Source organism: Manis pentadactyla, chromosome 12 (genome assembly GCF_030020395.1).
Source record: "Manis pentadactyla isolate mManPen7 chromosome 12, mManPen7.hap1, whole genome shotgun sequence".
Classification (NCBI taxonomy): domain Eukaryota; kingdom Metazoa; phylum Chordata; class Mammalia; order Pholidota; family Manidae; genus Manis; species Manis pentadactyla.
Window position 1 is genome coordinate 1299730 of NC_080030.1, and position 25119 is coordinate 1324848.

The following is a 25119-nucleotide window of genomic DNA, read 5'->3' on the forward strand; positions in this document are numbered from 1 at the left end:
TCTAAGCAACATTTAGGTTGCTTCCATATCTTGGCTATTGTAAATAATGCTGCGATAAACATAGGGGTGCATATGTCTTTTTGAATCAGGGATCTTGTTTTCTTTGGGTAAATTCCTAGGAGTGGGATTCCCGGGTCAAATGGTGTTTCTATTTTTAGTTTTTTGAGGAATCTCCATATTGCTTTCCACAATAGTTGAATTAATTTACATTCCCAACAATGTAGGAGGGTTCCCCTCCCTCCACATCCTCGCCAACATCAGTTGTTGTCTGTCGTTTGGATGTTGGCCATCCTTACTGGTGTGAGGTGATATCTCACTGTGGTTTTAATTTGCATTTCCCTGATAATTAACGATGTGGAGCATCTTTTCATGTGCCTGTTGGCCACCTGAATTTCTTCTTTGGAGAAGTGTCTGTTCACATCCTCCGCCCATTTTTTAATAGGGTTATTTGTATTTTGGGTGTTGAGGCGTGTGAGCTGTTCATCTATTTTGGATGTTAACCTCTTACTAGATAAGTTGTTTACAAATATATTCTCCCGTACTGTAGTATGCTTTTTTGTTCTGCTGATGGTGTCCTTTGCTGTACAGAAGCTTTTTAGTTTGATAGTCCCATTTGTTCATTTGTGTTTTTGTTTCGCTTGCCCACGGAGATGTGTTCAGGAAAGAGTTGCTCATGTTTATACTCAAAAGATTTTTGCCTGTGCATAACCACTTAATTTTCAGGATTTGATTGCAGTTCTACCCGAGTGTGTGACCCTCTCAGACCGTCAATATCGTTTTCTGTGTTGCCCCCTCACCATGCGAGCAGCAGTGGAGCACAACGAGGCGCCGTCGCCGTGCGTAACCCCGCTTGGGGGCGTGGCCTCCGCGCGCCGCTGACCCCACGCGGCCCTGCCGTTTCCGACTTGAGGCTGAACAAGGAAGCCGCAGCCGCGCCTGCGCCCCCGCGGTGCCTAGCCCGGTGCGCCCCAGCGCGCGAGCGCGCGAGCGAGCACGCACGCCCGTCACGTGCACGCACGCACGCCACGCGCTTGCACGCGGTTCTGTCTGCCAGCTCTCTTCCTCAGGGACTCCACTTCCCAGCGCGCCTCGCGGCGGCGCCGGCCAACTTCGAGGAAGAAGGCCGACGTGCGTCGTCGCACGCAGGCACGCACGCGGGCGCGCCCCTGGCCCCGCCTCCGGAGGCCCCGTGCGGGAGCGCGCCCGGGAGTGCGCAGGGCGGCGGCGCGGGCGCGGAGGCGCGCGGTCACCGTTGGCGCCGAGGGGAGGAGGCAGCGCACCCGCCGCCGTTGCGCAGATCCGGGCCGCGGCAGTGGGGAGGGCGTCGGGGCCGGTGACCTTCCGGAGGCGGGAGCGAACCAGGGGCCCGGGACGCTGAGGGCCGCCGCCGTCGCCATGAACAACTCAGGCGCGGACGAGATCGGGTGAGGACACCGGGCCCGCGCCGCCGCCCGGCCCCCGCCCAGACGGCCAGGCCCAGTCAAGGTCACGCCGCGGGGCCGCGCCGGCGGCCTGGGGGCCGGAGGCCCGACGGGGCTGGGATCGGAGCGAGGATTTTGGGGTCCCGGTAGGCCGCGCCGCTGCCTGGCCGGAGAGGACCCTCGAATGCGAACCTGGGGGGTTCCTGGGACTTCCTGGCCGGGCAGGGGGCCTCGAAAGGGAATTTGGGGGTGTCTTCGTTTGTTCTTGGCTGTGGAGAGACATCCAGTGGGAAACTTGGGTGGGGGGGTCCTGAGGGTCCCCGCCGCTTCCTGCCGGGGGAGAAACCTTGGACGGGAACCTGGGGGTCTTGGGGTCTGGGGTCGCCGCTTGGCTCGCGCGCCTGGATTTCCCGCTAGGGCTCACCGGATGGGGACCTGGAGGGGCCGGGGCGGCCCCGGCACGCGCACCGACTTGGCGGGTCGGCGCACGTGGCGGGCCCAGCCCGGGGGTTCCGCTTCTGCAGCCTAACTTCTTCCACTTGCGGCTCATGGTTGCTGCTCCCGCCCTTTCCACTGCCCCCGCCAAGGAAGGTGCGCACACCGAGGGCCCCGCGGGGCCAAGGTCGAGGGGAGCGGTCCCGGGTCCCGTCCGGCGGGCCCCGCGGTGTCCACCATGCAGCACCCGGCCCCGATGGGGCGTCTGCAACTGTTTTCATGTCGTTGGCGCTCCTTCCGCGCAGCCCCTATAGCCCTCGTGAGCGTATTGAGAATAAAGAAAAAGGGAACCTCGGGCCGAAGGACGGAACAGGCTTGCTATGCAGGCCTTTCTGCTCCACACAGCTATTAGCTAGAGGAGGTTTGTTGTAGCTCAGCTTTCCCCTTTAATTATAGCCTTGCCTGATGCTAAATGAGCTGGAGTTCCCAGAGAAGTGATCCCGAAGGAGCCAGAAAATCCATTTCTGTCCTAGTCGAGGGGTTTGGTCTAGTTTTCTTTGCAGAGACCCGCTCCTTAAGGAGTAGCGTGATTTTACAGTTAAATCCTTTCTTGAAGCAGCAGAACGGTGGTGGCAGGGCTTCTGTGCCCTTGTGCACGTTTCTTGTGTCCGTGGCTTTGAACAGACGCAGTGTTTACAAAGCGCTTGATTTGGTGGGGGAGGTGGCTGGCCTCCCCCCAACGGGCTCCAGCTGCAGGTTTCACCTGTGGACCTAAAATGATTATTTGTGTGTTCCCCTCTCCAAAAGTCCCCCACCATGGAGGCCTTGTTTGTGTCTAAGATGGTCCTGGCGCTAGGAGACAGCGTTGTGTGAGGTGGGTGAAGAGCTGCCGCACCTCTAGTGGGGGCACAGCTGAAACCAGTGAGTCCCACAGGCCAGTTAGTGGGTGTCCCCCCCAGGCTCAGCCTTCTGCAGCCAGGAGGAGAGCACAGGCAGCCTGGGAGGAAGGGAGGCGGGAAGGCGAGGATCCGGATCTGCAGGCAGCTCAGGGAGGCTGCCTCGCAGGTAGCAGAACCAGGAATTGGGATTGGGGTCCCTGATGGGCCGCTTTCCCTCCCCGCCCTGGCAGATCTACCCGGGTCACCAAATCTTAAACTTGTAAACCACAAATGTCTCATAGCTTTTTATTGCTTTGGAAGTAAAAAAATCTGTTGCCAAAAAATATTGACTAGTTTTTATTTCATGCAGGAGCCTTGTTCCTGTTGGATGTGGAGTCTGGGGTCCACTCTGACCCCCCGCTCTGTGCAGTTACGCCAGTACAGTGCTTCCGCCCCAGTGGGCTCGCCGACAAGGGGTCCTCTTGCAGTTTACTGGCTGGACACCACAGCTGTGGCTCTGGGTCGTTACCATGTGGGCTTGTGTGCCATGCCCATCATAGTGATGGCAGAGTTCCCCGGATGTGCCAGTCCGAGTGGTCTCTGATGACCCAACCTTCACTTGCAGCCCCTGTTGCTTTGGTCTCTGGTCAGCCCCACTTGAGCGGTTCCTGAGCAGTCCTCTGACAGGGCCCTGTGTGTGGGGGTTGTGGGGTCCAGCCCTTGGAGTGTGCGGTGCCCGGGGCACCACCCCATCAGGCATCTGTGCTGTGGAGTCTTGTCTTGAGTCTTGGAAGGAAGAGTTTCACTAAGCCTCTCCTCAGCCTGAGCGGCTCAGAAGTCAGTGCGGAAGTCTGGTGGGAGCACAGAGCTGGATGAGATCCTGATTTTAGTGTTCCTGGTGTCCTGGTTGTCACAGCCAGCACAGAGGGGTGGGTGGCTCATGTGCCTAACGTGTGCCGAGCAGATGGCCACCCTTTGGAGCCAGGCCCGGTAGGGTGGGCGCTGCTGAGCGGACTGGCCGAGTCCCCTTCCCTTGCCTTGACCTTTGAAAGTCCACTTAAAGGCCGCTTGATGCAGGTTCTGCCTGGCGTCTTGTTGGCCTCTCGGCACTGGGGAACAGCTCATTCCCAGTCAGGTGGTCAGGTGCCCACAGGTGTGGGGCAGCCGACTTGTGTCAGGGAGCCGGAGACTGGTGAGACAGGACACCTGAACATCGCAGAGGGACAGTCAGAGAGGCGGGGCTCTGGGGGGGAAGGCGAAGCCGAACAGACGGGAGTCTGCAGCCGCTTTAAGCCCACAGTCCTGACGGCAGGGTGCTGGGGTCCTTCGCAGCCACGGCTTTCTGGAGGCTTGCTGCTGAGGCTTAGAAAGCAGACGCCTTGAGTTGAGCTCTGGCTGTGCCTGGGCTGGTGGGGACCAGGGACGGAGAGGGTCAGCTTGTCACATGCCTGTTTGTGTGGAGCGCCCAGGAGGTGGGAGGGCCATGTGTTTTGGGGAAGAGGCTATTTTGTGTGGTCAGTGGAGGTGCTCCTCTCTGGCCACCACCTCTGCGTTCTGGAGCTATTTGGGCTGGGGCTCCCCCCCTTGGCACTGAGACACTGGGCCATCATGGGCACTGGAACTCAGCAGCCTCATTGGCCCCCAGCCCTGTGATGCCAGGAGCTCCCCGAGTCGTGATGAGCACAGACATCCCCAGGCAGGATCTCTCCAAATGAGCCCCTGTGTGGGAATGCTGTCTCCAACCTTGTTCTCAAGGAGTCCGTGGCACCCGCTGTTGTGGCTGAGGACACATCCTATGCAGGGCTAGCGTGGCGCCTGCAATGTCGGCTGCACTGTCCAGAGGCGCTCCGGTTGGCTTCCTCCTGCCTCCAGTGGCTGCAGCAGACCTAGCACCAGGTGGCATGCCCTCCTGCATGCAGAGGCTCTCCCAGAGCGCATACTGTGGCGCAGCAGGCCTTCAGCAACTGGACAGCTGCCACGTGCGCAGACCCTTCCCTCTTCAGGGCAGACCGAGGCTTCGGGACCGGGGACTGGCCCACAGTCACCCAGGGGTGGACAGATGGGAGCTGGGAGTCCTGCAGTCCTGGCGAATCGAGGGGCATGGTCGGGCCCACTCCAGGGTGCTATGCCGTGTCCCAGCACCAGGCCCTTAGTGGTGAGCCATGCTTTGGCAGAAGACAGCTCTTGCTGGGTGGCAGGGTGGTGTTGAGGAGGACACAAGTCCTGTCTGGGAGGTGATGCCAGGCACCAGGCGTTCAGTGGGCCCCTCCCAGGTCGTCAGCACAGGGCAGATCCTGGGGCTTCCCTGGTATCACACAGCCCCTGCAGCAACCTGGGAGGGGGCGGTACTACCCAGGTGGCAAGAGAGAGGCTAGAGGTGCGATGGGCGAGCTCTGGGGTGAGGCCTACGCCCCAGCAGCTGCCTCTGGGCCTTCGTGTCTGTTGTGGCAGAAGGGCCCAGAGGTGGGGTGGCCTCCTGGCTCCTGGGCTGTGTGTCTCTCCAGGGGCTGCGTCCCTTCCTTCAGGGAAATGAAGGCACAGGGAGCTGAGGCCCCACCCACTGGAGAGGCAGGAAGCGTGGGCCTGGACTCTGGCCGTACACGCTGAGAACAGGGGCCTTTTGCCAAATAACCATGATGGTCCGGGCCCTCTGGTTCTTGCCCGCCTGAGCACAGCTCTCTCCCTCTCTGCTCCCCTTCTGCGGACCACTTGCCAGGTGGGATGGCACCTTCCCAAAGCCACCAGCGTGCTGCCCCAGGAAGCCACTGAAGATGTACTTCTGGCCTAAGTATTACGTGGACGCCCTAAAGTACACAGCAAGGGCAGGATAGCTGCCCAGGAGCAGGTTTCGGTTTCCGCAGGCAGAAGAGGGTGAATATTAACTGAGGTCAGCGCGCCAGGTCACTTCTGCAGAGCCGCTTCTAGGACGATGTCCCTGGCATCCATCGTTGAGACAGAGCTCTGGGGACGCTGGGTAAACAGAGGAAACAGAGGCAGGTGGAGCCTCAGGCCCTGGGAACAGGCGTGCTGGCCATGGACAGCCTCTCAGGCTCCTTGAGGGCTTACAGGGTACGAGGTCTGGGGGGCCTTGACTTCCAGCTTCAGCCAAGTAACGCTCCCAGAACCCAGCGGGTAGCTAGCCTTGAATCTGAGTCCTGGGTGTTGTGTGTCTGTGCTTGCTGTGCCCCTGCGCCAGGCATGCACGCCCACATTGTTAGGTGATGGCTTTGCTGCAAGGACCCCTTTGTCTTCTGGGGTGCTTACTTGGGAGGCTGGCACCCAGGACCCTTCTGACTATTGGTTGGAAGTCTGAGGCTCAGAGGTTTGGGCTTTGTTCTGGAGGTGGCCAGTGGGGTCTGCTGGGACCTGTGGGGCCCTCCTATCTGCAGACCTGGGAAAGTTTGCCTCTGGGGCAGGAGGAGAGGAAAGAGGACCATGTGAGGGGCCCAGTGCGGCACTGGCATGGGGGCCCTGGGGTTTTTCCCTCCTGAGTAAACAAACTGTGTTCTAAGCTGTCCCTTTCTGTGTGAGGTGCCCTCCGGGATGGGCCTGTTTCCTGTCGTCCTGTCATTTCCTCAAGAATGAAACTTCCACAGAACTTCAGGCTTACAGAGCGATTGCAGGCATAGTGGCCAGCCACCTGTCGAGCCTTGCCAGTGGGCAGGCGTGCCCCTCATGCTGGGTGTCTTTCAGGAAGTTGTTGGGCATGTAGGGACGCCTGTGCCCCTGTGTGGACAGCTCCGTGCGTCCTGTTCTCCAAAAACAAAAGCGCGTCATATTAGAACATAGCAAACAGTGAAATCAGGGCAGGGTCTGTGCCGTGTCGCCATCCAGTCCCCGGGCAGATCCCAATCGTGCTGGTTGTGTGGACGGTGGTTTTCTGGTCTTTTCTCCTTGGTTCCCAAATATGAAACTTAAAGGAGGGCTGGAACTGTGACTGGTTCACAAGTCCCTCCTCTGGGGGCTGGGGGTGGCCAGCGGTTGCCTGGGGGCACCTGCTTGTTACTCTGCTTTTTGGGTTGGGTTCAGTGCCAAACAGAGGCCACATTTCCACGGGAAGTATTTGGTTTTGGTTTTGGTTTTCGAGAACATTTGAGGTCTTTCTTCCTGAGTGAAGCTGCTCTCCCACAGTGAACCCTTGTGTGTTCCTGTGCCTAAGGGTGGCCTTGTCATGTCTGCCCTGCGCCCCTGCTGGGGCCAGGCCCGCGGGAAGTGCCAGCCTGCAGGGCCTCAGGGAGGGGGGTGCGGCCTGGTCGGTGCGCGCCTGAGCTGTGGACGCCACGGCAGCCTGTTTGCTGGTGCTCTGAGGGTGGCGGGGGGCTTGTTTCTCAGATGCTGAATCGAGACCTTCCTTCCTCGGCGAGGAAGCCGGAGTGGGAAGGAGCCCCAAAGCCATTCAGTCGCCGGCATTGTGCGGGGGGCTGGCACCCTGGCAGCACTGGGCAGGGGTGGTGTGTCCTCTGGCGGAGGGAGAGCCGCCCACCTCAGGCTGCGTAGGCCGTGATCTGCTGGGGGCTGTGGGGCCCCATGTCCCGGGTGGGGACCGAGCCTGGTCCACGCACTGGCATCTGCAGGCCCACCAGTTAGTGCTGGGTGCAGCTTTTCCTGGTGAAGCAGGCAGGGTGGAGGGTCACTGCCACCAGGCCCTCCTGTCACACCCGTGTGGGTTGAGGAGGCTGGACATCCTGTCAAGAGACACAGCAGGGAACTTGTCCCCCGGCACGGTGCGAGCGGGAGGGCACTCTCCCAGCCGTGCTTGAGAGGCCGGAAGGGGCTCAGTTGGGCTCTGCGCCCGTCCCAGGGTGTGCAGGCCCGCGGCAGTCTTCCCCAAGTCCTGCTGCACCCGCCCAGAAGGACAGCCCAGGCCCTGGGGGTGCCTTCTGGAGCTGCGGGGACCTGGCCAGTGATGGTGGGCCCCACCCTTGGCCACGGGTGGGCATCTGGGGCTCTGCCCTTTGGTCTTCATCTCAGCGTCGTTCTGGTTTATCTGTAATCTCATGTCATCTAACTCTACAAGTACAACTTGACCCTTGAACAGTGTGGGGGTTAGGGGTGCTGCCCCCTCCCGTGTGCGGTCATAAATCTGCATACAACATACAACATTTGACTCCCCAAAAACTTAGCCACTTGTAGCCTGCCATTGACCAGAACCTATGACCAGAACGTACGGTGACATAAACAGCTGATGGGCACACGTTTCATGTGTTCCGTGGATTCTATTCTTAGAGTTGGTAAGAGAGGAAAGAGATTTTCTAGATCGTTGCAAACCTCCAAAAACCTGTGTAGGTGGACCCAAGCAGGGCAGCCCCTGCGGTTCCAGGGTCAGCTGTGGTGGCAGGAGCGGCGGGGCGGCGCCTGTGCCCGTGCAGTTCTGGACCGGCGGCCAGCCTGTCAGAGCTCCGGCTCCCCACCAGCCCCCTCCGGCGCAGCAGGTCCGTGGCCCATGAGGCCAGGGATGGCATGACCCCAATCTGGGGGCACCACCTTGGGGAGGGTGGGCGGGCAGGCAGGCGGCCCCCTGATGTGAGCTGCCTGGGCCTGACGGCGGTCTGTTGGGTTGCAGGAAGCTCTTCGTGGGCGGCCTGGACTGGAGCACCACCCAAGGTAGGCACGGGCGTGGCGCTGCCCTGCCCTCAGCTGGGCCTCTCTCCTGCTACCCCCGGGTGGCTCTTTGATTCTTGGCGGGTGTTGTCCTGCTCTCCGGGGAGGAGAGGCAGTTGATCGGGCACTGGCTGGGCACAGAGGACCCATCTTGTTTTAAAACTGCAGCTTTCGTCCTGCTGCGCACCGCAGAGCTGGTTAGCCGAGCCGGCTCCGTGGCGATCGGTGGCCCAGCTCAGTGGAGCGGGAAGTTTGGGCCGGGTTGGCACTTTCCTGGGCGCCCTTGGGCACCTGTCCCTCCCTGTACTTCACCCTCCCTACTACCCCCCAGGTGAGTCGACTAGTCAGGTTAGAAGTCTCTGGGTCAGGCTGGTGAAGCAGCACGTGTGCGCACACGTCTGCGCGTAACTGGCATGCATGTTTGTCTTTCTCTCCCAATCCCTGAGCAGAGACTCTCCGCAGCTACTTTTCCCAATATGGAGAAGTTGTGGACTGTGTGATCATGAAAGATAAAACCACCAACCAGTCTCGAGGCTTTGGGTTTGTCAAATTTAAAGACCCAAACTGTGTGGGGACGGTGCTGGCCAGTAGGCCACACACACTGGACGGCCGAAACGTGAGTGTCCTTCCCGGAGCCACACCTCCGTATCCGTGTGCAACAACCCCAGCTCCCTCTGTCCCTGACCTGGGGGGGTTCAGCCAGGGGCCGGCCTCTGCCCAGTGAAGCAGCATGAGGATCCGGGGTGCGGCTGGGGCAGGAGCTGGCCGTACAGACACCTTTTCTGGGTGTGGCCCTACACTCAGCACTGGCTCATCTGCGATTCCTACAGATCGACCCAAAGCCGTGCACGCCTCGGGGGATGCAGCCAGAGAGGACGCGGCCCAAGGAAGGATGGGTAAGGGGCTAGGCAGGCGGCCTCCCTCCCTGCCCCGCAGCCACAGCAGGGGGGAAACCTGTGCCTCTCATCTGCTGACTTTGCCCGCAAAGATCGAGGGCAACAGGAGGTCTAGGTTGTTGTTTGAGCGGCTAGAACTACTCAGGTGTATCCAGTGCTATAAGTTTTTTGTCTCACAGCCAAGAGTGTTCTTATAGTCTGCCTTAAAGAAAAGGACAGCTCTTGCTGGCCTGTCGGGAACCTGCCCCTGTGGGCCGGCAGCCAGGGTGCCCTCTGCTCCCGCCACCCTTCGCTCTGCACTGCGCCCTCATCATCCTTGGTCTGAGGCTCCACCCTCCAGATCTGCTGGGGCTGGTGCAGGGGCATCCCCTCCCCCCGACTCTGCGCCCATCATGTGTGGCCCTGGTGCTTGCCGGCTGGCAGGCTCCTGGCCGTCACCCACTGCCCACACCCCTTCCCTACCCAGCACTTCTCAGAGAAGGCCATCACTGGATGTGCCTGTCCTCGAGGAAAGTCCTCCTGGGCACAGTGCAGGCTCTCGGCACAGGTCTGATCAGCAGGCTAGGCGGCCTGAGCACCTGTTGGCCCCGCCAGGGCATCACTGTCCCAGCAACCACCTGTCAGCCCAGGTGCAACCCCAGGGCTGCCACGGGCCTCATGCCACAGGCAGGCAGATCCACGCGCAGGCCCTGCTGCACCACAGCCCCTGAGCCGCTCACTCAGAACAGGCACGACCAGGGCCCACACCCTGAGTCCCAGAGCCCCTCGCCCACCTTCCAGTTTGGTCCTCGTTAATCCAGACCAGTTGGGTCAGCTTAACCCATGAGACCCTTGGGTGGAGAGGATAAGGGGCATCAGGAGCGGGAGCTGAGTTTGGGCCCCCCCACCTCTGCCCCTAGGTGACGAGTGTGGCGCTGCCCTAGGCCTCTCAGGAGGAGGAGCAGCCGCTCACCGCCGGCTGGGTTCTCAGGTTCCCTGGGTTTCTGCTTTGGTCTGGCTTCTAGCTGCTCCTAAAACCGCTGCCGGGGCCTCGTCCTGCAGGACCAGGGCAAGCACGGCGGTGGGGTCCAGCATGAACTGACTTCCTTTTCCTTCTTAAAACAGCAGAAAGGACCCAGGAGTGACAACAGTAAATCAAATAAGATATTTGTCGGTGGGATCCCTCACAACTGCGGTGAGACGGAGCTCAGGGAGTACTTCAAGAAATTCGGAGTGGTGAGTTCCCCCGACCTCTGCTCGGTCACACAGGCGGGTGCTGGAGCCACGTCCACAGCAGGTCAGGCCTAGTGGCTTTCTCTAGCCCCTGAGCCGCCCCAAACAAACCGGACCCGTGCCCCGTCCATGCTCTTCATGGCTGTTGGCCACCGGGAGAGGATTTACGGCTTTTCCAGGCAAATCTTAGCCCCAGGCCAACCTCCTGGAAGGCCCTTTGGGCTGGCCATGCACAGCATGTGCACACTGCTCGGGGGTGCAGGGCTCAGCTTGGCCACGGGAGCTGGCCTGCTGTGCCTGGGTTCTAGACACGGTCCATCTGGATCCTTGGGTCAAATCCAACCCCAGGACCAGCAGTGGCAGCTGTGGCTGCATCCGAGGGCAGGCCTGGGCCAGGGCAGGAGGGGAGGGGCGGGGGTTCTCGCCCAGGGGACCCCACTGTCTTGGGGAGCACCGGTGCCTGGCTGGGCATCTCGGGAGACTTCCTCAGTGACGTGGATCTGCTTCCAGGCCGGGTTTGTCTTCTGGATAAGACTCAAGTCCCTTATAGTTGTAGGGTGTTCAGAGTTCCCTGGGGTCACACACAGCTCTGCTCTCATGGGGCAGGCAGAGTGTGGGCTATGGCATGAGCAGGGCATCCTGTCACACCCTGGGCATGTCACCCTGGGCTGCTGCAGGTCACGGACCCTGTTGGCTGGGCGGACAAGGGGCAGGGAGGCTGCTGACCGAGGCAGGCTGGCGTGGGCGTCTGAGCACTGAGTCTGGCCCGTTCCGTCCCGGCACCTGCCCCGGCCCTCCTGTGGGCCCTGTGGGGCACGGCCTCCCAGCTTTCCACTGTGGACATGCAGGCCAGGCCGTGCATGCCCTCCTTGGCCTGCTTCCAGCCTGGGAATCCCTGACCTCTGACCCCACAAGGCCGCCATTTACCCCGGGACTTGCGGCAGGCAGTGTGCTTGTGACCACCCATGACACCCAGATCCCGGAATGCCGTCTCTCTTCCAGGTCACAGAAGTGGTCATGATCTACGATGCGGAGAAGCAGAGGCCTCGAGGTAAAAGAGATGGATTTGTCCTTGACCTTCCCCTCAGATGGCAAACTATTTCACAATTAGGTGGTGGTTGTAGTGAGCATTGCCTCAGAACAGGACCATTTGGAGGCCCCCGATCAAAATGTAGGCTCCGAGCAGCCGCTGCCATGCCAACCAAGGTCAGACGCCACTGTCTTTTTTTTTGGCTCATTCTTTTGAAGTTTTTACAACCTGACATGAATTTCAACCCAGTTTCTGTTTTTACATGTGTACTGACAGATCTGCCTTCTTTTAAGTCGTGACCTCCCCTCACGACGCTCCTGTTTTCAGTCCCCCAGTCAGGGCATTGCAGTGTTGGGCACGGTCTGCCCATCCCAGCTCGGACGCGGGCTCCCTGTTTCCATCCCAGGCTTTCTTGTTTTTCTTGTTTCTTCTCCCGAGTCAGGGGGACCAGGCCAGGGAGGCCCTCTCAGCCCATGTCCGCCTGGTCCCCGGGCCGCCCACACCACGTCCAAATTGGTCTGGGGGCAGGGGCAGTGGGCGCCTAGTTCCCATGCCCTTTTTTTGTGGCTGCTGCTGCCTGTTCCCGCCTGCACATTTTGGTTCAGCGACGGCTTTTGGCCCAGCTGTGAACCGACCTGCCACCCTGGGCTCTGCAGCCACAGCCCAGGCCGGGCGAGATCCCCAGCGCACTGGGCCGCGCTGCCCACAGCATGCGCCCGCCATGCTGGAGAATAGTTTGCCATTTGAATCTCATCCTTCTCTTGCTCCATGATTGATTAAGTAACGTTTCCTCACTTCATGTCGATTAGGCTGTTAAGTCTTAGTCTTATCTTAACGTAGACATACGCGCTTAGTGACATAATTAAGTGTTCACAGTACAGTAACGCTAAGTAAGTTGTTTTCTTTCTCTCTGTGAATTGTTTGTGATTAACGATATCTCTTTAGATTTCTTTTCTCCAGGTGCTAAATTATATCACACAGGTACAGGCCAGTCCCGCAGCCAGAGGAGGGGACAGGCTTTGCTCCAGTGGGGTGTAAACGAAGTTTCAGTGTGTTTCTGTCCACTTCCTCAGTGGTGATGTCGCCTCTTGAGAGACAGACGCATCCCTAGATGTCTGCCCCCGGGCTCCTTCCCCTCGACTCACCGCCTCTCGCGCTGTAACGGACCACTCAGCCCTGTGGTTCCAGACACTCCTGCACTTTGAGAGAATGTTGACTTTTAACTTGCTGTCATCACCCAGGCTGTGTTCCACCATTGGCCTCCGGCCCTGGAGCCTCAGGACCCGGGACTCCTGAGGGCAGCTCTTAGCTCCCTTGGTCAGCCCGAGGCAGGATGCGCGCTTGGGGCTGGGCCATGGGCCACCTCAGTCACCCAGCCCTCGAGCTAGGCAGGCGGGGTGGGAGTGGCGCTAGGAGCAGCAGGTAGCAGGTTAGCGGGGCTCCTGGGCGAGCTTGTGCCCACTTTCTCAACCTTCTGCCTCCCCCACCCGCCCAGCCCTGTCCGTGCTGCGTCTCAGACTGTCCCCGTCCTCCCCAGTGCCCGTCCCAGGGCTCCGCATGTGTCTGGCTGCCGGGCAGCAAGCCCTGACCTCCAGCCCACAGGCCCCACAGCCCTGCTCCAGCCTTTGCCTTCCCTGTGCCTTCAATTCTGCGGCTGCAATTCCATTCTCACCGCGCGCGCATTCTCTGTGCATGTGCGTGCGTGATCAGGCCTCAGGCACACGCATGTGCACAGAGAACATGTCCAGGGACCCCAGGTGGCCTTTCCTGCCAGTGTCAGTGCACCTGTCCGAGGTGCCTCCCCTACTACCCCTCCCCTGGCGGTTCTGCTGACATTCTTGCCCATAGTCCTGGCGACTGCAGCCAGCGTGAGAGCCCCTGGGTGGCTCTCCTTCCACAGGGCCCTCCCTGCATGGCCTACCCCGCCCTGCAGCTGCCCCAGGCTGTCCCCTGCCCCTGGCTCCTACATCCCCCACGCCCCTTGAGCCATCTTGACCCTCAGCCCAGCCCCTTGCCCACCTTGTGTTCTGTGGAGTCTCCGGGCAGCTGGCTGCCGCACGCTTCCTCTTGGCATAGAGCGGGTGGGCCCCGGGAGCTAGTGCAGCGGACAGGGCCCGAAACGCCTGTTAGCAGGTGGGCATGCTCACGCAGACCAACCAAACTTCGTTTATACTGCCACTTGCTTGTTTGGGAGATGCTAAATTTTCCCCTTAAATTCTCTTTGATGACATGGCACCTCTCTCTCTGCTGCCGACAGCAGTTTGACCTGCTGGAACCCGCTGTGGCCTGTATCTTTGTGTATTTTACTCACGTAGATACGTACAGATAGATACCTGTATGCACACGAATGTTACCTTGATGGGACTCCTTGGGCTTACCCAACGTGTTGGGTAAGCTTAGCGAGGCACTAACTGTGGTAGAGATGTACTGGTTAACGCGCTAGAACGATGTATGGCTGCTGTCAGCACTAGTGCAAAGCAGATGAAGCCAAGGGGGAGAATCCTGGGTTCCAGAAAAGCAGACATGCACCCACACAGCCGACTGAGGCGCCCTCACCCGCCCTGCCCGCAGGAGCCGCCGGCTGCCCTCGGAGGGCCGCAAAGGGCCGCGGGTGGCCCACTCCTCCTGCCGGTCTGCCCCGGGGCCTGCTCCGGGCTGGCCCTCGCTTCCCGAGCTACAGCGCTGGCTGTCCCAGGCCACCTGCGCCCAGAGCGCTCCCTGCTGGGAGCCCCCCGCGGCCGCTCACATGGGCTTCTCTGGAACCCAGGGTCGATCCCTCGGCCTGTCCCTAATACTGTTCATCATCCTGTTTTGTGTCACAACACCCTGCTACCTGATTCACTCTTCGTCGTTGGCTAGGTTTTGGATTTATTACTTTCGAGGACGAACAATCAGTGGACCAGGCTGTCAACATGCATTTTCACGACATCATGGGCAAAAAAGTGTGTAGTTGTAGTTTTATTTTACCTTAAGACCAAACCAAGTCTTAGGCAACTTCAGGATTTCACTGGAAACAAAAAATCTCTAGCAGAAAAAAGGCCGGGTGAGCCGCCCTGGGACCCTCTGCTGTGGGCAGACCTGGTTCTGCAGAAGCAAGGCCCGTCCTGCCGAGCGGCTCTGTACGTGGCTCCGGGCTGTGCCCTCGGCCCTGCGCTGGAAGGAGGGTGGCCAGGCGGGTGGGGTGGCAGCGGTGGGTGGCCTGCCGGGCAGCCTCCAGTGAAACCGCGGGTTGCCTCAGGCTTGGTTCCAGTGGCCACTCCTTCAGATGTCTGTCCGCATTCCGATTGTCTCCTAATGCGATGGCAGCGAACCAATCGCGAACCTTTGACAACAGTTCCTTGTAAAACCGAACGAGACGTAAACATCCTGAAGGATTGGTTTTTTAATTGGGTCACTTACTGTGTCACCCGGCCCCAGCCACATGCTCTCGGTAGTACTTAACTCCATGCAGTCAAGTGACCTCCGGTTCATCTTCATACTGTGTTGCCTTGGAGGGGGCCTGGTCAGCGCATGGCCAGCGTGTTGGCAGGATTCCTGTCTGGTCCTCACTGCCCGCTCCCCGCCTGCTGGCCGCCCCCTGGAAGCTGGTAAACGCTGCAGCGTGCGTGGCTGTTCTCTATATGCAGGTGGCTGAGGTTCTGTGGCAGCTTAATCAACTCCACTCGAACCTGACTAAACTGGGCGCAAGTCTCCCTCTGACATTCGTTGAATCTCTTAGTTTAAAATCAGCATGCGGATTCAAGGATGCATGCCAGTTAAGAGCACAAGTTCATGGGAGTCCACCACCTTCAGTGTTTTAAGGTACTGTGACGTTTAGAATTTGGAAGAGGCGTGGTCCTGCTTTGGGGGCAAACAGGTGTGCTGATCGTACCATCTGCCCCTGTCCCTGGGCAGCCCCTGGTTTTGCAGGACAAGGAGGTGACCGAGGGGCTTCTCGGTGTGGGTGTCACTTACAAAAGTAAGATGTGTGAGGGGCCAGACCCCAGCCCCACCCCTGACCTTCACTGGGCCAGATGCGACATCCCCGCCACCCTTCAGTGAGCGCTTCCACCGTACAGGGCTTGGGTCCCACTCGTAATTAGAGCCGAGTGCCAGGGACTGCACCCCTGTTCCAACAGGAAGGACATCTGTCTCAAATTCCAAGGCCTGCCTTGCTTTATAAGCAGAGACCCAGTTCCCTGGAGGAGAGCGTGTATACATCCATTGATCTGAGTTCTCAGGAATGCCCCCTTCGTCCTGCTCTCACCCTGCCTTGTACTGATGGGGACTCTGCCCCTCCACCAGGCTCTGGGAGGTGAGGGCCTCAGTCTTGGCCCCATTTCCTGCTCCTCCCCTACTAGAAAGGGCCTCAAGGCAGATTCCAAAACCAAGGCTTAGCTCACCAGACTGAGACCCCAGATGACTCCAAGTCTCTTCTCGTTAAAATCTATCATTAAAAACGAGAAAAACTGAGGATTCCCAAATGCTGAGGCAGCCCTAGAATTGGGGGCCTTGCTGCTGTCGGTCTGCCTGTGTTTGACAGGCTATGTGGGGGAGGGAGCTTTGCGGCAGCCCCCGCGTAGAAGCAGGGCACGCCCGCTGGTCCCCACTGCCCCAGCCCCACGTTCAAAGAGGAGGGGTCCTGGGCTGCTGACCTAACACAGTATGAAGATTGCTTACTGATTCAAATGTCCATTTTATTGCATGTTCGTTTACTTTTTTGTTAGATGTAATTGTAAGATTCTCTTTACCACATCCATTCCCTCCGACATTTTGAGTTAATTGAGATTCTTTAAGCGTTAGCCTGGGGAAGGTAAGTCTTTATCTTCCATTAGACACTTAAAATAAACCTAAGTAAACCAACTGTTTCTCAGGTATGAGCTGAAAGCGCAGGCGGGGTGGGCTCGGAGGGTCCTCGTGTCCGTTGGCCTGGCCGCTCCCAGCGGAGGTCCTCTTCCACGGCACCCGCGAGGGTGGCTGTGCAGGCGTGGTGGTGGTCTCTGTGTCCCTGGGCCTACAGGCCGTGGGCGGCAGGCACTGCCATTCTGCCTCGACTGAGAGATCCCGTGTCACACCCGAAAGCAAGGGCTCTCGGCTCTTGCCCCCTGCCCTGCAGCAGATGGGGCGCGGCGTGTCTTATGGTTGCATCTGTTGTACCTGAGAAACACTTTTTAAGTAAAAAAATTAAACAACCAGAAAAGTACTTTTTAAGAGAAAAAGCTACTGCTACTGGCCTAAATAAGGATTATAGTTAAGTACTTAGTTTTAAGTTGTAATAAGATGCTAAGTGTAGTCATAAGTAATTGAGGGTGTGTCTGAGGGCAGGGGGTCCATGACCCTCGGCGCCTCCCTAAACCAGAACTCCATTTGTCCAGGTGGAAGTTAAACGGGCTGAACCTCGGGACAGCAAAAGCCAAGCACCAGGACAGCCAGGTGCCAGCCAGTGGGGCAGCCGGGTCGTGCCCAGCGCTGCCAACGGCTGGGCAGGCCAGCCCCCTCCCACCTGGCAGCAGGGTTACGGCCCACAAGGTGAGGCACGCCGGGCAGGCTTGGGATGGGTGAGGTTCCCAGCCGGAGGGGTGGCAGCTTCCTGCAACCGCAGGCACCCATCCCTCTGACTTGGGGCCGTGGTGGGCCCTGCCGGAGTAGGTGAAGGCGGGTGGGGGAGCATCCTGTCCCAGGCATCGGCCCGGCAGGTTGGTCTGGGCCCCCTGCGGCGTGGGCCGCACTATAGGAGCGGTGCTCAGCAGGCGAGGGGTCGCAGCAAGGCCATGCCCATGCACTGGGGTCCTAGTCGCCTTGAGGCCTGTGTGATCCTGGGCTGCGTGCTCGGGCCATGCCAAGGTCCCCGCATGTGGTTTGGGCAGTTGGGCTTCACCGTGGCCAGCAGAGCTGTGAGCATCTGCCCCAGTGCAGGGCTTCGCAGAGGGGCCGCATGGTCGCCAGGGTTCCCCGGCTGTCCCTGTGGCCTCTGCCTCTGGGGCGTGGTGGGGGGGTGTTTGGAGCCTATGGCAGAAAGCCTGCAGCAGGAGAGGGGGTGGACTTGGCCTGCCTGTCGGGACCCCAGTGAGGTGCTGGGGAGGCCTGGGTCCCTCCTGTCCCAGGCCCTGTGCTCTGCTCCAGCTCCCCGGCTGCGGCTGTCCCGGCTGGCCTGGGTCTCCTGTGTGGGAGGGAATGGGGGTCAGGGACAGTTGGTGTGGGGATTGGGGGCCCAGCGCCCTGATTTGGGACCCTCCACCCACTTTAGAAGCCCAAGTAGGGGGCAGCGTCCAGGGAGGGCAGAGAGGAGGCCAGGGGTAACTTTCTGCACCCAGGGCTGCCTTTTTAAAAACATATATTTTATGACAAAATAAAACACACCTGCAGGAAACGGCACTGAGCCCTTGGGGCTGGTGCCGGTGAGCTGCCGGGCCCAGGGCTGCAGGCTGAGGTCCTTTGTGTGCATCCCGGGGGACGGGCTTCTGAGCGTCCTGCAGGAGCAGGGCCCAAGCGGCAGCCCCCATTGCCCAGGAGTCTCACTTGGGGCTGGAACTCCCTCCCCATGCCCGGCCAACACCGATGCCAGACTTGAGGGGCCGCAGGGTGGCTGTGCCCCGGTCTGCGCCATGGAGTGGCACAGCGCCGACCCCTTCTTTGTCTTCCTGTATAGGAATGTGGGTGCCAGCAGGACAGGCAATCGGTAAGTCCTTGTTTGTGGGGGGGCAGGGGGAGGGGGTCAGAGGTCACCCTCCTCACCGCGCCTGTTCCAGGAGGCTACGGACCACCCCCTGCGGGAAGAGGAGCTCCCCCGCCGCCCCCACCGTTCGCTTCCTACATCGTGTCCACTCCTCCTGGAGGGTTCCCGCCGCCACAGGGCTTCCCCCAGGGCTACGGCGCCCCCCCACAATTCAGTAAGTCTATCACAGCCCCCTCATCACACAGTGTCCCTACCTGCCAGGCGCCCTCAGCACGGAGCTGTGAGGTGCGCCAGGGCCCATGCACTCGCTGAGAGCGGTGCCCCCAGTGGCAGGCCTGGCACCCCGCCCCCACCCTGCCAGCAGCAGTAAAGAGAAGCCGGTGCCAGAGCTGGCGGGGCGTTAGCACCAGGTACGTCCCCGTCCCCTTTCCTGCTGAGCTCTTGGGCCTGGGTGTGGGTTCCTCTCAGGCAGGCCATGGTTTGGACCCAGCATATTTTCAGGCTCTGGTCTGGACCACATCTGATTGAATTGTAAGGACACCAGAGGTGGATAGAAACAGTGTCTCGGTCCAAGGTCCGGGCAAGGGTGGGCGTGAGCCCGGTCTTGCAGGGTGGCTCCGGGACTCCTGTCCCCCAGAGCAGCGGGCTGGGCTGCGGCCGGCTCCTGTCCTCGTCGGGTCCCACAGTCGTCTGCACTCAGTGTCTGGCACTCACTGGCGCTGTGGGCAGCTCCTTGCCTGCGCTGCCCCTGCGGTCCCCCTGGCTGCCCCGGGGTCTCAGGTGCGTGTGGGCCGGGGGCAGGTGCCCTGTCTGTGTTCTCTTCTGTTTGTTTGCAGGTTTTGGCTATGGGCCTCCGCCTCCCCCACCGGATCAGTTTGCCCCTCCGGGGGTCCCTCCTCCACCGGCCACTCCAGGGGCTGCACCTCTGGCCTTCCCCCCGCCTCCGTCTCAGGCCGCCCCAGACATGAGCAAAGCCCCGACTGCCCAGCCAGACTTCCCCTATAGCCAGTATGGTGGGTGCCCCCTGCCCTGCCCTGCCCTCCGGGACCTGCCTCCCTCGCAGGTGGATTCCTGGGTGGGCTGTCGGGAGGGCACGTGATCTGGGGCCTAACAGCACGGAGCGGCATTCTTGTTTTTTGCTAGGGTGGTCATCACAGAAAAGTGTGGACTGGGCACTGGGGGTCCCAGGGCCTCTGGGTTTGGGACTCTGAGGCTGTGTGCGCACCAGCAGGCCCGCCCCTCACTTGTCTGGGTTTTCTGAGTGCGGGGCAGGCTCTGTGGGCCTGCGGCCCTGGTCTGGGGCAGCTGCTGGTGGGGGCCTTGGTGTCGTGCTTCACTGGAGGGGCCTGGTTGTGGAGGCAGGGCCTCCGAGCTCAGGTCTGCAGGAAGGTGGTTTGCAGCCGGGTGGGCGGGGCTTGTGGGAGGCCGGGGGAGCCCAGGGAGCAGCCTGTGCCCAGGGGTCAGGTCTTGCGGGGCCTGCCCCACCTGGGGCTCTGACTGTGTCAACTAAGAGTGCAGTGTCTCCAAGTAGAAGCCGCTCTTGCCCACAAATGCCGCCGTTGGTGGCTGACCCAACGACTGCACGGGGACACCGTGCCCTTTCCTCCCCTTCAGGGCTTCGGGGGCCCCAGGCAGAGTCATGGGTCCCACACCCCATCCGGAGCAGGCCGTAAGCTGGCCCAGTGGGGTGAGCATGCCCCCCGCCACAGGCCTCTGCCAGGGCTGCCCTGGGTGGTCATCTGGCCTCGTCTCTCCAGGCCTGGGTATCTGTTCTCGAGACTCGCCCAGCTTTGGGCGCGCACTGCTTACACCCTCACGGTCAGGTTGTGCAGTGATGTAGCCTACGTAGGTGGCACCCTCTCCACCCTGCCTGCACCTGGGCATCGGGCATCACTGCCTCTGCCATCCCAGCAGGGGTGGGCCTGACTGTGCCCTCTGGGATGGGGCCCTGCCTTCGTGCACCGCCCCCCCTCCCCCCGCTCCCCCAGGAACCCAGGGCCAGGGGCTGGCCTTCCAAGTGTGGCCCCCCCTTGCAGATGGGCCCCAGCCTGCAAGGTGAGTGGGGCAGGCTGTGCATGTCATTGAAGCCCAGGGTCAGTGCCAGTTGGTTGTAATAAGCCCCAGTTCTGTGCTGGGGCCATGGGGCGTCTGCAGGGAGCCCGGGGCCGGCCGGTGTTTCCTCAGGTACTGAAAGCCATGCCTACATTCCTAGCAGCCAGCATCCTCGAGGCGGGCAGTCCATCTGTCTCCAAGCTGTGAGGCCACCGGGGGCGCAGAGTTGCGCTGGGCCCTGAGCCCCAGCCTTTGGGGAATGAGTGGGGAACAGGCAGAGGGGACAGGATGGACTGGGAGGTCCCAGGGCTGCTTCTCTTTCATGTGGTAGCTGCCATGGGGTCAGCCTGGCCCAGGCCAAGCTTGCCGACCAGCCACCCCTAGGCCTCCGCCCGCCCTGCCTCATTGGAAGTAGGGCCCCCTGCTGCCCGGCTCACTGGACTCTCCCCTGGCAGGTTACGGACAAGACTTGGCTGGCTTCGGACAGAGCTTCTCAGACCCCAGCCAGCAGCCCCCCTCCTACGGGGGTCCTGCAGTTCCAGGTTCGGGCGGGCCCCCCGCCGGCGGAAGTGGCTTTGGACGAGGTCAGAACCACAACGTGCAAGGATTCCACCCCTACCGACGCTAGCCAGCTGGCGCCCGTGCACGGCAGGTCACCGAGACCCAGGATTCGAGACTTGTGAACTCGTGACAATCACAGACTTGGCGGGAAAAGAGCAACTCCACCTCAGGGGGTGGGTGAGAAGCTTTTGGAAGCGGCTGTGGGTGTCTGGACTGAAGTTTTTAAATATATTTCTTTCTCTAACCCATCAGCACAATAAAAAGAAGTCACTGGTTCAACAACAGGGTTAAAAACATCTTTCAGCTTTAATTCTGAACTTCAGGTTTCTTTTTCTTCCTTTTTTTGAAATTTTTTTCCTGAGCCTTTTGTTTTACCGTATGTTGTAAACTTTTATGTTAAAGAAAAAAATATACATTTACAAATTGTGAGATTTTTAAGAGAAATTTTCTACGATGTATGCTGGCTTATTTTTTAATTTAAAATAGGGTTTCGGTCGGCACTGGTGGGAACGAGGTGCTTCTCTTCCCTCGCTCTTGGCTTTGAGGGTTGGGACTCGGTCCAGAAACTCTGGGAGCTTAAGAATCTACTGAGTGTGTTTTGTTTTTTGTTTATTACTTGGTTTTGTCGACTGACCTGCCTGGCGGGATCTGCGGGTGCACCAAGGGGGCTGTGCCCAGCCGGCCTCACGGCGTCCACCCCGTGTCTGGGCCTGCGTCCAGGACAAAGAGGCCTTGTCAGCCACCCTCCATGCTCGGGGCTCCCGGGCGCCCACTGACCAGTTTGACCCTGGTTTGAATAAAGAGAAGTGCGTTTGGATTAGACAGTGGGTTGTGTCCGTTTGTTCCCGCCCCGCCCTGGCCTCGCCCCCCTCCATGCCTGGAGCCGCCCCCCGAGTGGGGTCCCTCAGGTCAGCAGAGCGGGTGTCAGGCCATGGGTGGGGACCGTGACCCCTGCATTGGGGCTCTGCAGTTTGAAGGCCACTTGCCGGCTGCTGAGGAGAAGGCGTCTGGACAGATGCGGGCAGGGATTGGCCAGGAGGGACATGTGGGCTGTGGCTTCCCTTCCCACAAACGGCCATTGGCAGTGTGGCCCTCGGGGCCCCTAGCTGTCAATGTAGCGTCGCATGGCGGCCAGTGCTGCAGCCAGGGGCTGCCGCTGGGACCTGCTTCATCCCGCAGATGAGGACAGGGGAGGAAGGCACTGGGGCCGGGGAGCTCCAGCCGCCCTCTGTGGCCTGTCCTGTGTGTGTGGTGAGAAGCCAAGTCCTTCGAGCCGCCAACAGTGTGGTCTTGAACCGCATGACGCCTGTCCGCTCCCCAGGTGGAAGGGGCTGTGACAGTCTGTGAAACCCCTACATGCAGCCCTGAGAAAGGGAGCTTCTGGGGCCCAGGCTGTGAATGGGGGTGAATCCCCCCTTCCTAGTGTGTGTGGTCTCCATGGGCCGCTGTGACAAATCACCAAAACTTGATGACTTAAAATGACACACGTTTACTCTCGCAGGTTCCAGGGGTGGGTATCCACACAGGCCTTGTTCCCCTAAATCCCGGCGGGCAGGGCCGGCTCCTCCGGGGACCCTGGGAGAACCGTGTCCCCCTCTTCCAGCTTCTGGAAGTGCCGTGGCCTCGGCTTGGGGCCCCCTCCTCCATCTGCACCGCTGGCAGGGCCGTACCTTTCTGTTTTGCTGACCCTGACCTCCTGTCCCCTCTTATGGGGACCTTTGTGAGGACCCTGGGCCCCGGGACCCCAGGGCCACCCCCATCTCAGAGGCCTTGATCTAACCCCCTCTGTGAGTCCCTCTGCCACGTGAGGGGACAACCTCGGGTCCCTGACCAGGATGCGGAAGCCTCTGGGGGCCGCTGTTCTGTGGTCCTAAAGACCACATTCAATATTTTAAAATCTAAAAAAGAACTGGGGGAGGCCATGAATTTGTAGGCATCTTTGAGCTTGTGGAGTAGACGTGAGCAACCCTCACCTCCCAAATTGGAAAAAATTATGGACAAGAGGTTATCACTGAAATTAAATGCAGCAGATATGTCCAAGGAATATGGAAGGGATCTGATTCCTTTATGAATCTTGGGGTCGATGAATGTGTGGAGACGGACGATGCTGGAAGGGTGGTAATGCCAGGAAACAGCGCCATGTTAGAGCCTTGGAACGGGGACAAACTGCTGAGTTCGGAGAAATTGGCTGCTTCCCCAATCCACGGCACATTTTCACTGCAGTGTGAAAATCAGGGGGTGCTTGTTTTCATATTGAGCTTTTTAAAACTTTTATAAGAGTCCTCCCAAAAAATGTAGAAATAACTGATGTGTCCAAATGTCCTGATGCCTCCAGTGAGCCAGGCTTGAGGGGAAAGTGGTGACCACACAGCCAGACAGCCCCACCCCACCGCACCCCAAGAGGGCACCGCTGTTCACCCTGGCCCTCCACCCAGCTCTCCAGGGCTGCTGCTGTTTGCGGAAGGGGTAGGAGCAGGCGAGCGGACCTCACACTGCACCCTCCCGTGCATACCACGTGTCAGCACAGCGTTAATGTCAGCTCCGCTCCTTAGCAAAGCTAGTTCTGGGCAAAACGAAGGTCCCCTGGCAAAAGGGCATTGTGACAGCAGCCAGGAGCACACAGGACCCCGCTGGCTCCCTGGACCTGGGCAATCCCGAGTCACACCCTGAAGGATGCATCTTGCGGTTCCAAACAGGGTGACCATACTCAGGTGGTGGCAGGGAGAGGCATCCAGTCCTTTGGCGTTTACTGGCTGTCTCCTGGGATTGTGGAAAAGGCTGAGAAGGGCTCTGTTCTCTCCAGGCCAGCCGAGAGGCTGGGAGTGGCCAGTCGCTGCCTGCCCTGTGGGAAACTGAGGCACATTGGAGTCCCATGGCCTGAGCACCTAGGCTTCTGTTCTCAGAGCATCCAGCTCTTCCTGCCTCAGGACCTTTGCATGTCTACTCCCTCTTCCAGAAACCACCTTTCAGCAAGGCTGGTTGCCTCCTCAATCCACGAATGGTTGGTTCATGTTCTGGCGGATAGGTTTTCCTGTTCCATTTCTCTTTGTTCTTCTGTTTGGTTCTTTTATGCCTCTGTTAAGCCTTACTTTTTTGCACGAAATGAGTTTTTTCTAGCATAGCATTTTAATTCTTTTAATGACTTTTTTCATCCTATTTTTGAGTGATTTTCTTAGAGCTTGCTCTAAGAAGCTGTGTTCATCTGTTTGGTTGTTTTTACTATGGCAAAATATACATAATATTTGCCATTTTTCACCATCTTATAAACGTACAATTCAGTGTATTCAGCACATTCACATTGTCCTGCAGCCATCCTCCATCTGTAGAACTTTCCATCTTTCCAAACTGGAGCTCTGTCCCCATGAAACACTCCCCATCCCCTCCCTCAGCCTCCAGCCCCACTATTCACTTCCTGTCTCTGTGGATGGGGCTCCTCTGGGGACCTCCTGGGAGGGGGATCAGACAGGGTCTGCCCTTTGGGTCTGGATCATTTCGCTGAGCACCATGTCCTCAGGTCCACCCACACTGTGCAGGCATCAGGGTGTCCTTCCTTTTTAAGGCTGGGTAACATTCAAGCACGTGGATGGACCCCGTTGGTTGTATCGGTTCATCCATTGATGGACACCCGGGTTGTTTCCACCTTTTGGCCACAGCTGCCATGCACAAGGTGTGCAAGTCTGTTTGAGGCTGGTTCACTTCTTCTGGTCCACACCCAGGAGCGGGGCTGCTGGGAGTACGCAGGTACCGCGCACATCTTAAGTACAGAATCACCTTCCTAAGGACACGACCGTCCCTCCAGTGAACGTAGAAGAAAACTCCTATGTAGCTCTAGTCCTTCTCCCCTCTTTTGCCATTATTATTATACATGTTACATCTGTGTATGTTACAAACCCTTTCTATGAGTTTATCTATTGAAGACCTGCTGGTCCTTATCAGGGATGCCTTTCTGACCATCTGTGCAAAGCCAGTGTCCCACCCTCCTGGCTTTTCCTCTTGGCTCTGATCGCTGTGATGACCTTGTTCCTTATGCGTCCCGTCCACCACTGGAACGCAGGCTCCCTCTTGGAGTACTGGGCTGAAGTGTCAGGGGGGGTACCACTGTAATCAGTAGGTGCTCCATAAATGTTTATTAAGTGGGTTTCGGAATGGCTGTTACAGAACACGAATATGAGGCTCCACAAGGGGCAGGGGCGTCCCCCAGTTGAGAACGGGGCTCTCAAACACTAGGCGGCCAGCCCCCCGCCCAACGGTACCATGCCCCAGGAAAGGCCTCGGCCCCTTTGGGCCACGCCGCCTGCGCTTTGCCCTCCGAACAGCAGAGGGCGCCCTCCGCGGGGGCAAGCGAGAGAGCTTGTGAGAGGCGGGGCAAGCGGGCGGC

At 59.4% G+C, this 25119-nt stretch overlaps 1 protein-coding gene across 6 annotated transcripts; it reads left to right on the forward strand.

Annotated features, from left to right (window-relative positions):
* The first annotated feature begins 1188 nt into the window (after window positions 1-1188).
* Window positions 1189-21561, forward strand: DAZAP1 (DAZ associated protein 1). 6 transcript variants are annotated; one of them, XM_036890012.2, is made up of 13 exons: window positions 1189-1424; window positions 8298-8338; window positions 8785-8951; window positions 9166-9231; window positions 10336-10446; window positions 11446-11494; window positions 14333-14415; window positions 16828-16981; window positions 18102-18131; window positions 18202-18342; window positions 18965-19141; window positions 19743-19815; window positions 20636-20760. In XM_036890012.2, exons 1-12 carry the CDS (start codon window positions 1396-1398, stop codon window positions 19799-19801), a joined length of 1107 nt encoding a protein of 368 aa, XP_036745907.2. In that variant the 5' UTR covers window positions 1189-1395; the 3' UTR covers window positions 19802-19815; window positions 20636-20760. The 6 variants fall into 6 exon arrangements, with proteins under 6 accessions (XP_036745907.2, XP_036745906.2, XP_036745905.2 ...); XM_036890011.2 differs by lacking the exon at window positions 19743-19815 and having other exon boundaries at window positions 1193-1424; window positions 10339-10446; window positions 20636-21561; XM_036890010.2 differs by lacking the exon at window positions 19743-19815 and having other exon boundaries at window positions 1194-1424; window positions 20636-21561.
* The last annotated feature ends 3558 nt before the right edge of the window (window positions 21562-25119 follow it).

Bases quoted from the DNA above. Each gene is read 5' to 3' on its own strand.
- DAZAP1 (XM_036890010.2), top strand. From the start codon at position 1,396: ATGAACAACTCAGGCGCGGACGAGATCGG. The intron at 9,232-10,335 runs GTAAGGGGCTAG...TTCTTAAAACAG, and splicing joins CGCGGCCCAAGGAAGGATGG to CAGAAAGGACCCAGGAGTGA. The intron at 19,142-20,635 runs GTGGGTGCCCCC...CTCCCCTGGCAG, and splicing joins CTTCCCCTATAGCCAGTATG to GTTACGGACAAGACTTGGCT.